General features: G+C 43.5%; 2 protein-coding genes across 2 annotated transcripts; both read left to right on the top strand.

Annotated features, from left to right (window-relative positions):
* The first annotated feature begins 9 nt into the window (after nt 1-9).
* Pofut4 (protein O-fucosyltransferase 4) lies at nt 10-4606 on the top strand. The gene is made up of 3 exons (XM_076835129.1): nt 10-756; nt 869-1494; nt 2788-4606. Exons 1-3 carry the CDS (start codon nt 43-45, stop codon nt 2933-2935), a joined length of 1488 nt encoding a protein of 495 aa, XP_076691244.1. The 5' UTR covers nt 10-42; the 3' UTR covers nt 2936-4606.
* A 2341-nt stretch (nt 4607-6947) lies between these two features.
* Chchd1 (coiled-coil-helix-coiled-coil-helix domain containing 1) lies at nt 6948-8438 on the top strand. Its single transcript, XM_076834777.1, has 3 exons — nt 6948-7094; nt 7217-7335; nt 8141-8438. The coding sequence occupies exons 1-3, from the start codon at nt 6971-6973 to the stop codon at nt 8252-8254; spliced, it is 357 nt and encodes a 118-aa protein (XP_076690892.1). The 5' UTR covers nt 6948-6970; the 3' UTR covers nt 8255-8438.
* Nucleotides 8439-11037: the final 2599 nt, after the last annotated feature.

The raw sequence follows: 11037 nt of genomic DNA on the forward strand, positions 1-11037 counted from the left end.
CGGGTGGGGTCTTGTGCTGGCCGAGGGCAGCCAGCTGCCAGAATGGACATGGCGGCCGGACGCACCGGAGTTCTGCTGGCTGCCCTTGGTGTGCTTATTGTCTGTGTGGCCAACGGCTCTGGGCCTGTGGCTGAAGGAGAGGCGAGCGGGGAGGTGGAGTGGGTGGAGCCATGGGACGGCGCGGTTTTCCGGCCGCCCTCGGCCCTGGGCGCAGTGGGGGTGGCGCACAGAACCGGGACCCCGCAGCTGGGAAGGCAGGAGACAGCAGACTTACCGGTGCTGCTCTGGTGGAGCCCTGGACTATTTCCCCACTTCTCAGGCGACTCGGAGCGCATCGAGTGCGCGCGCGGCGCGTGCGTGGCGTCCCGCGACCGACGAATGCGTGGGAACACGCAGACGCGCGCGCTGCTCTTCTACGGCACCGACTTCCGCGCGTCTGACGCGCCGCTGCCGCGCCTGGCACACCAGAGCTGGGCGCTTTTACACGAGGAGTCGCCCCTCAACAACTTCTTGCTGAGCCACGGCCCGGGCATCCGCCTCTTCAATCTTACCGCCACCTTCAGCCGTCACTCGGATTACCCCCTCCCGCTGCAGTGGCTGCCCGGGACCTCCTATCTGCGCCGCGCGGCGCCTCCTCTCCAGGAGCGTGCGGAGTGGCGCCGTCGCGGCTACGCACCACTGCTCTATCTGCAGTCCCACTGCGATGTGCCGGCGGACCGGGACCGCTACGTGCGCGAGCTCATGCGCTACATCCCGGTGGGTGAAGGGGGCATGCGGCAGGGAGGGGGCGGGCCGGGAGGAGCCCAGGAACCGGGAGTCCAGGGCTACAGGCCCAACCCTGCTGACAGCCGTACTCTACTCCGCTCAGGTGGACTCCTACGGCAAATGCCTGCAAAATCGGGAGCTGCCCACCGCGCGGTTTCAGGACACGGCCACAGCCACCACTGAGGACCCAGAGCTCTTGGCTTTCTTGTCCCGCTATAAGTTCCACTTGGCCCTCGAAAATGCCATCTGCAACGACTACATGACAGAAAAACTGTGGCGCCCCATGCATCTGGGTGCTGTTCCGGTGTACCGCGGCTCTCCTTCTGTGAGGGACTGGATGCCGAACAACCACTCCATCATCCTTATTGACGACTTTGAGTCCCCTCAGAAGCTGGCAGAATTTATTGACTTTCTGGATAAGAATGATGAGGAATATATGAAATACTTGGCATATAAGCAACCTGGGGGCATCACCAACCAGTTCCTTCTGGATAGCTTGAAGCAACGGGAGTGGGGAGTGAATGATCCTCTACTGCCTAACTATCTGAACGGCTTCGAGTGCTTCGTTTGTGACCACGAACTGGCTCGGCTGGACGCCGTGAAAGCCCATGCAGACTCTCCTGGGGACATCCCTGTCCCTGAGCCTCACATTGCCCAACCCGCTCACATGGACTGCCCAATGCCCAAACCTGGCTTTGGTAACTTGGAAGAGATTCCTGAGAATGACAGGTAAGATTTGCTGGCGTCCAGTGCAGCTATCAAATCAAATTGTCTACTTCCTTGCTTACTGTAGTTGATTTTTCAGGTTTCAGGACAGCCCAAACTCCTGAGTCTGACAGGCTATTTATAGCCTTGCCTCAGTTTATCTGCCCAACTTTCTTTCTCCCTCATCACTGCCTGTACAGGCCCTCTGTTCTGGTTCAAGTAGCTTTTTTTTTTTTTTTTTTTTTTCTGACTACCATTACAGACATTGTCCACAATAATTGATTCTCACGTGTTATTGCCTTATTTATATTCTACATTTTTACTCATCCTTTTTCATTTTCGTTTTGCCTTGTTTCCTCAATTACTCTTGTTGACACTTTAAAGAAAGAATGAGCCCATGTCATAATTTTTTCTTATTCTCCTCAGCAAAAGAAAGGGAAAAAAAAAAAAAAAACTGGAATGTAACTCAGTGGTGGAGTACTTCTGGATTCAGTCCCCAGTACTGGGAGGAAAAACAATAACCCTGATTTGGATGATAAATTATATGTTCATACTAGACAGAATTGGAGGAATGCTTTCATAAGATTAATGATTAACAATGATTGGCAGTGTGGTTGGAAGGGAAGTGAGTAATCAACAGTAGTAGATCACAGAAGGTGGTGGCATTGGGAAACAAGGTCTTCATGGGATGTGGAGTGGGAAAATGGTATAGCAATAGAATGGCCTGCAGAAGCTGACTTGGACAGTGGATGGCAGCAGAGGGCTGCTTATGTATGCTGCTGGTACAGTATGGTCCTGGTGGAGGAATCTTCCACCAAGTAATTTGTATCCAGTTTATGTTGAACATACTATCAGTTATTAGAGTAAAAATATAAAACAATGTGAAACATTAAGAAAATATTTAGATTATGTCTTTTAGACACTGGATGCCACTGCATCTTCATTTTGATTATTGCTATAAAGGTGAAACTTAAAATATAATCATCTGAAGACTCTTCCTTATTTTCCTTGGGATAACTACTATTTCCATAAATTGGTCCCTGCCATGCCTGCCTCTGAATTCCCTCAATATTTGGGAGCCAGAAGCTGGCAAGTCAGGAATTTTTACTTATTGGGTGGAATGTGCGAGGTTAGTCTTTTATTTTCTGACACTTGGGGTAGTACTGGATTGACCTCACATTTTCTCCACTTCACAGGAGAACCTTGTCCTAGACAGAGGAAGTGTATCTGCTTATGATTTCTTTGTCCCCACTCAGAGAAAGGCGGGATTCATCCCTGTGCTCTGATTCTAATACCAAATACCACTTGGTATTTCAGCTGGAAGGAGATGTGGCTGCAGGATTATTGGCAAGGTCTGGACCAGGGAGAAGCTCTCACTGCCATGATCCACAACAATGAAACTCAGAAGAGTAAATTTTGGGATTACCTGCATGAGATCTTCATGAAAAGGAACCAAAATCTCTAACTGCCCTTGTAAGAGCTTTTTACTTGGAAGATCTAAGGAGATCTTATTTTATCATGGCATACTTTCTTTTTTCTTTTTTCAGAGACAAGGGCTTACTGCATTGCCCAGGTTGGCCTTGAATTCCTCCTGCCTCAGCCTCCCATTTAGCTGAGACTAGAGGCACATGTCATTGTGCCCAAACATTCTCTTATCATGGATTTAGTTATCTTAATGATGTGTGACCAAGGTCTCAACATGTGGTAATAGGTTTCCAGGAGAGATGGAGGCATCCAGTTCTTGGTTCATTGGGAAACCGAAGCCTAAAACACCCATTTGACATAAGGTGCTGGCCCAAAAGAGTTTTTAAAGGACTGTTCACTTCTCTAGCTCTTTCATCCTCTCAATTTTGAGGTAAGATGGGCCAGGTTACTTCTTAAAATTTCTGTTCTATTTCCCAAACTCTTCCTTATTCTGTACCTTTCCCAATAATCTCTTTTCCTCATCTCTTGCTTTATGAACTGTTAAGCTGGTAGGGAAGCAAAGCTTCTGGTGTGTTTTATTCTGGTTTTCTGAGGAAGTTTTTGTTTTGTTTTGATTGAGTCAGGATCTCATTCTGTTGCCTGAGCTGGTCTCAAGTAAACCTCTTATCTCAGCCTACAAGTAACTGGGACTACAGGTGCACACCACTGTGACCAACTCTTGGGGCCGTATTTTTCATATTGTTACATTACTTTTCACATCAGATAGTTTATTTTAAATGGCCTTTTTCTAGTTTTAGGTTCTTTCCCACAATTTCAGATGGAGATACATAAACCTTGCCATCACCTTTTTTTACTGCTGGTTTGTTTTTAGGGTACATCTGGGATTCTATTTCATTTCATGAACAGATTTAGTAGCTGATACATGCAATATCAATAATGTACTGCTCTGATCTATTTTAGATCAAAGATGGAGACTAAAGTTGGAAATTACGGCAGAAAAAGTTGAATAGCCCAACTTCATTCAATCTATTACTGATATCCTTCCATACAGCTTTGTGGACAGAGAATTACTGTTTGATGGAACGCACCCAAAGTCCTAAACTCACAGATGAAGAGGCAAGGCAAGAAATTTAAGCCACCACAAGTGGCTGGCTAAATAAAAACCTTAGATTTAGGGATGCAGCCAAGCCCTTCTATTCCTGTGGCGCAAACCGATAGTCTAGTGAGTAAGGAGACCATGAACTTTCCCTGGAGTAGTGGAACAAAAAAGAATACTTTGGATATTAGAGCAACTCTGGTTGTAATATATTAACAAATTACAACTGGAGCTTATCAGTATATCTGATTATAAAATTATATATATCCATATCTATATGTAGATAGGGAGATATATATGCATGTTAGATGCTTCAACAACTAGGTCCATGTTTAACATTGTAGCATTTGTGGATGTGATCAAGAAAAACTGTAATTTAGGCTGTATTTCATTGCCAAGGTTTTTTTTTGAATTTTATTTTTTAAAATGGTGCTGAGGATTGAATCCAAGGCTGCGAACATGCTAATAAGCATGAGTTCTGCCTCTAAGCTACACCTCCAGCTCTTCATTTTACACTTAAAATGATAAAATATGTCCTTTATCATAGTAGGAAAAGTTTTCTTAACCTGTTTTGTCTCTTGCAGAAAAGAACAAAAAAAGACCTTCAAAAGTACATCTGTTAAAATTTGATATAGTTGGCACCGATAAAAAACACACACAGGACTCTGATTTCTAAGCTTACAATCTGTTTCAGTGCAGATGCTGATTCACATTGCAAAATACATATTGCACAAGTACAAACTTAGGTTAGAACTCAGATTGTATTCTGTGAAATAAAAAGGGTAAGTGATGGTTATGCAAGAAGTAGAATAATCCCTACCTCTCCTAACTGCCAGTTCACATTAGCATTCCTTTAGCACTTTTATACACAAAGTAGGCCATTTGTTTTTGAATGGTTTGCTGAAGACTCAGGCCTGCTTTGTGCTCAGGTCTTCCCAGACTTTCTTCCCTATTCCTTTTAACCATGTAAGTATTCACAAAAAAAAAACAGGGTAAATCAGGTGCTATGTTTCTATATGGGAAAAACAAAAACAAACAAACAAAAAACTACTAGGAATGGCACCCTGGTACTTATCAACTAAAAGTTTCACTTTCCCTATGGAGAAAGCAAGCAATGTTAATTTTTTTGTGGTTTGGGGCCCAGCTTGCTGTGTATACAGCAGCAGTATATTTGCTGCAGGCTGTGCTTACTGATGGTAGAAGTGCCTGGTAGGAATCTTTCTTATTTACACTGTGCTCTACTGTGGGGGTAGAGCACAAGGCTAATGTCTTTATTCCTGCAAGTGTTGCTATTTTTATTATCTCAGGTTTCATTTTGTATAATAAACTGCTTTTTAAACAGTGTCTTCTGCTTGGTTACTTTTTGGGGTTGGGCATGATACAGTTGGAGACTTACAAAAATATTTCAAATGTGTTCTTTTAAGAAGTATTAACACTATTCTATGCACTGGGGATTCAGCAAAGATGTTACACAAACAAGACTCCTTCTCTCATAGTGCTTACATTTTAAAATGGATGTTGCAGATAGACAAGGCCATGAACAAAAATAAATTCAGACTATGACAGGTGCTCTGAAGAAAACAGGTTGATGGTGCTGGGGTGTGAGAAGTGAGAGAAGGTTCTCTGACATGAACAGACTGAAGGGAAGAAACCCAGCCATGCAGATATCAATGGGAAGATTCTAAACATCTGTGATAAATGATTTTAACATAAATTTACACATCGAAGTAAATACTGCTCCTCCAAATTAGTCATCACATGAACTAAAGACTTGTTCAAAATATACTCCCTTTATAGAAACATTTCTTAGAGCTCATTTGGAAATGCCATAAGAATTCCTGGCACATCTTTGGGCTGAATTTAGGTCGTTAAGAACTGAGTCTGAGCCAGGTGCGGTGGCGCACGCCTGAAATCCCAGAGGCTTGGGAGGCTGAGACAAGAGAACCGCGAGTTCAAAGCCAACCTTAGCAACAGTGAGGTGCTAAGCAACTCAGAGAGACAATGTCTCTAAATATAAAGTACAAAATAGGGCTGGGGATGTGGCTCAGTGGTGGAGTACCCCTGAGTTCCATCCCCGTACCAAAATATAAATGAGAACGAAATCTGGGGGCTGGGATTGTAGCTCAGTGGTAGAGCGCTCGCAGTGTGAGGCACTGGGTCCACTCTGCACCGCATAAAAAAAAAATAAAATAAAGGTTCATTAACAACTAAAGACATAAAAACAACAAAAAAGCTAAGTCTGATGCATCACAACTAAAAAATTCCCAGTCTATAAATACTATATGGTAGCTTCAACAGGACTGATGAGAGGATTAAAGATGAATGTGTAAGCGTTTAAACCTTACCCCACCCAATGGGATCCTTACAAAGGAGTGAACGGTATTGTTACAAGATAAATGAGCTTAATTTTTCTTTGTGGCTTCAGAGAGGAAAAAGTAAAAAACAGTTCCTGAAGGTTTGTTAAAAACATCTTTTTCCACCTAACATCTTTTTTTTTTTTTTTTTTTTTAAAGGAGAAAGAAATTTTATTGCTTTGCTAGCAAAGGAGAAAAGAAACACAGGGGACTCCTGTCTCTCATCGGGTATTTTTCGCAGCATTGGGAATTGATCCCAGGGCCTTGGCGCATGCTAAGCAAGCGCGCTACCACTGAGCTATATTCCAGGGACCTAACGTCTTTAAAGACTCACATTTTATTTCGCTCCTATCCTTTATCTTTGTACACGTCAATCACCCTCTAGACCAGTCAGCCACCATCAGAAATGAGTGTTTATCAGGACCCTTTCCTGCAAGACCACGGTCCCCAGAGAGGAGTGGCTTGTCTCCTAATCTGCAAACGTGTATAGATCCGCAGGCTTTCCAACCCAGAGCTGTCGTTGCGGAGGCCAGAAAAAGAGGTGCACCGCGAGCCTGGACTAGCCAGTAGGGGTTACGCGAGGTCACGCACGGCGCCGCGGAGCCTGCCGGGAGCGCAGTACACAATGGCGACTCCCAGTCTGCGAGGTCGCCTGGCGCGGCTTGGGAACCCCCGGAGGCCTGTACTGAAGCCCAATAAACCCCTCATCCTAGCTAACCGAGTTGGAGAGCGGCGCCGGGAGAAGGGCGGTGAGCAATCGGAGCCCGGGAGGCCCCGGAACGGGAACCGGAGTGGGGTAAGGACGATTGGGTAGGAGGGCGGGAAGATAGATCTCTTTATGTCTGAGAGTCCCTCAGTTCTTCCCCTCCAGAGGCGACCTGTATCACGGAGATGTCGGTCATGATGGCTTGCTGGAAGCAGAATGAATTCCGCGACGAGGCGTGCAGGAAAGAGATCCAGGACTTCTTCGATTGTGCTGCAAGGGCTCAGGTGACAGCCCCTAGGGATCCTTCTCAAGAAAAGAACAGGGAGATGGATACAAATAATAGTTCTCCATGCTTTTTGCTAGGTGATGGGAAAGGTCCTCTCTTTAATTTGTGATCTACTTTAGGCCAAAGTGACAAAAATAACAGTTGAACGATTTGTTTCACTTCTCTGAACTTTAGTTTTACTGTCAATATTAGAAACCACGTTGTACAATTTTGAGAATGTCAAAGAAGTAATGAATGGAAAAACCAATTTGCTGCTTAAATAGATTGTTGAACTTATCTAAGGACAGTTTGGTTTCCAACTTGGATTTAACCTCTAGTTTTTTGGTACCAGAGATTGAATCCAGGGGCACTTAGCCATTGAGCCATCCCCAGCCCGCCTCCCCCCGCCCCCTCCGCTGTTTTTTAAAATTTTGATGCAAGGTCTTGCTAAATTGTTGAGGCTGGCTTTGAACTTGTGATCCTTATGCCTCAACCTCCCAAGTTGTTCGGATTACATGGCACGTGGCACCTGCTAGCTTTTCTTTTTCTTTCTTTCATGGTCCCAGGGATTGAACCCAAGGACCTTGTGCATGCAAGATAAGCACTCTACCAACTGAACTATATCCCTAGCCTACAACTGCTAGCTTTTAATAGTAGCTTCAGGTCATAGTTACTTGTAGGTCCCAAGTCCCTTTTGTTGAAAGCTGTTTACACAAATGTCTCTGGATTGGTTAATACCTTAGTGTACTTCTGAGCATTGAAAAATAAAAACTATGCGCCTAGGGCATACTTTAGAATTGTTATTGTTTTTATTCTGTTTTTAGGAAGCACGAAAAATGAGATCAGTCCAGGAGACCATGGGAGAGTATGGGAGTTTACCTCCCAAGAAATTGAATAAATTATTACAAAGGTTTCCTAACAAACCTCATCTCAGCTGAAAGTGGAGAAGCATTTTCAATGATTGAACTATCACTTCTGAACACTGTGCAGAGGCATTTTAGAGATGTTTGAACTGTCATGCTCTCTTCCAAGGGTAAAATGAGGCGATACCCTTTTTTTGCACTTTGGAGTTACAGTCTACATGGTTTATCTTGAAATAAAATTCTCTGAAGAGAAATTGGCCTTTTGTTGTGAACTAGATACTTTTTTTCTTTGTGTGTGTGTGTGTGGGAGGGATGGAACCCAAGGCCTCTGGAATTCTAGGTATTGTACCAGTGAGCTATATTCCCCAGACTTCTCTCCTTTCTTGAACCCTATATTCTCTCCTAGTTCCAGGAAGGTCTTTTCTTCCCGATTTGCCCTAGGGTGGACAAGATGTCTTTTTCTGCATTAGAATCCTTTACACCATTTAGTGCTTTTGCTTTGGTTACTAAGAATGTTGAAGTTTGCCCATACATAGAGCTTTTTGCCATCATCTGTATTTAGTGAGTACTTATTTTGTGTACAACCCCTTCAAGGTTCTCCCTTAATGAAGTTCACAAACTGGTGATCCAGAGGTTCTTCAGATCTATTTTATGTGGTCCATGTAGATAAAAAAATGTTTTTAAATTACCCGATCTCATTCAAAAATAGAAAAAAATCCATTTTTAGTCACTGTTTTAAAAAAAGTCAAAAAGCTCTGGCAACTGTATTTCCTTTTTCTACTTAGCAATAACCAGATAGAGCTGATTATTATTTCTCCTGATATTCCAGTGACCTCCCACTAGACTCTTTCAGATGGTGAAACAGGCTTGATTGACAATCATCTTCTGTTGTGTTGCCTGTTCCGTTTTCTCAAGTTGCCAAAGGTGTTTATTTTTGTAATCCCCTGGTATTTAGGAACAATTGCACATAGCACTTTATGTGTATTCTGATCTTTCAGGTATAATTGAGTTAACCTTTTTCTATGTACTTTTTAGTAATGAATGAGGGACAAAGTGATCAGTGGAGTTTTTAATGTTCCAGTGGGATAATTATTAAAAAGGGGTCTTTCCTCTTTATCCCCAAGTACCTATTCACATACTCCTTATATTCCATGTCTAGAGCACTGTGCCTACTGTCTAGTTCTGCAAGCTAAGCCTTCTAGCTATAGGAGGCCCTTTGGACTAGATTTAGGAGTTTTTTGTGTTTGTTTTGTTTTTGAGTTGGGACTTGAACCAGGAAGTACTCTACCACTGAACTATATCCCTGGCCCCAATTACAGTATTTTCATACCATAATACAGTTTATTAAAAATATCTCAGAATGATCCAGGTGTGATGGTGTACTCCTATATTCCCAGCAACTTGGGAGGCTGGGGCAATAGGATAAGTTTGAGGCCAGCCTCAACAAATTAGCAAGGCCCTAAGCAACTTGTCTCAAAAAATAAAAAGCCCTGGGGATGTAATTCAGTGGTAAAGCACCTATGGGTTCAATTCCCAGTATACAATAAATAAATAAATCTCAAATGTAATTTATACTCATTTATTAGCTTCAAGATTATAGTAGCTATTACACTTTCTTACATTTATTGTTTTGTTTTTGTTTTTGTTTTTGAGTGTGTGTGGTGCTGAGAGAGGACCTTGCCCATAAAGGCAAGCATTGTACCACTGAGCACCACCCCTAGCCGGATCTTGTCATTTAACATGTAAATAAAGAAGCATTATTATGTTACAAATTTGTTTCATTAACTTTTTTTTTTTTTTGGTGCTGGGGATTTAACCCAGGGCCTCCTTCAGACAAGGCAAGCACTCTACCAACTGAGCTACATCTCCAGCCCTCATTATTTTGATAATTGTATTTAATCATAATTTGTTTCCTTTGTAATTCTTGTTTTACTTTGTGCATTTGTAAACAGTGAGAGGAGGACCATGGACTTCACCAGATTGCTAAACAGTCTAACACAAATAAAGATTAAGAATTCCTGGAATGAGGGGCTGGGGGGTATAGCTCCCTGGTAGAGTGCTTGCCTAGCATGTGTGAGGCACTGGGTTCCATTCTCAGCACCACATAAAAATAAATAAATAAAGGTATTTTGACCATCTACAACTAAAAAATAAATAAATGGATGGATGGATAAATAAAAGAATTCCTGGACTCAAAGGCCTCACTGACAGAAAAAAAAAAAAACATTTCCTGAAATCAAATGCCTTCTTTCCTGGGGTTTCCCCAGTTAGACTCATATACAAGTCTGGGGAATTGCAAGCTTCTGGACTACAATTCCCAGAAGCTGATGCGGCCCCAGGGCCTATCTCGAGCTAGGCCAATACCTCCGACCAATGGTTCCTGTGCCGTCTCTTGACATCCTACGCTTCCCGAGATGCACAGCGGCTGTTTATTCCTTCGGGACTTTATGGACACCAAGTTATTGCTGGGATCTGTAGTCGTTTAATATATCGTTGGGGACTGGTTTCCTCTTATGGTGTGTGACGGTAGGCTCGAGAAAAAAAAGCAGGAAATGTAGCAGTTAAACAAACATGTCAGCCAGGCGTAGTGGCACATGCCTGTAATCCTAGCGACTCCGAAGGCTAAGGCAGGAGAATCTCCAAGTTCGAAGCTAGCCTCCGCAATTTAGCGAGACCCTCAGCAACCTAATGATACCCTGCCTCAACAAAAGGGTGGGCTGGGGATGTAACAGTGGTAGGCGCCCCGGGTTCTATCTCAGGCACTAAATACAAACAAACATGTCTCCTACACCCGCTCGTATGGGGTCCAGTTCAAGAGCTCGAGGGCGGAAGTGGTGATGGCCGGCGCGGCCGGAAGT

The sequence above is a fragment of the Callospermophilus lateralis genome, chromosome 15, assembly GCF_048772815.1.
Source record: "Callospermophilus lateralis isolate mCalLat2 chromosome 15, mCalLat2.hap1, whole genome shotgun sequence".
Classification (NCBI taxonomy): Eukaryota; Metazoa; Chordata; class Mammalia; order Rodentia; family Sciuridae; genus Callospermophilus; species Callospermophilus lateralis.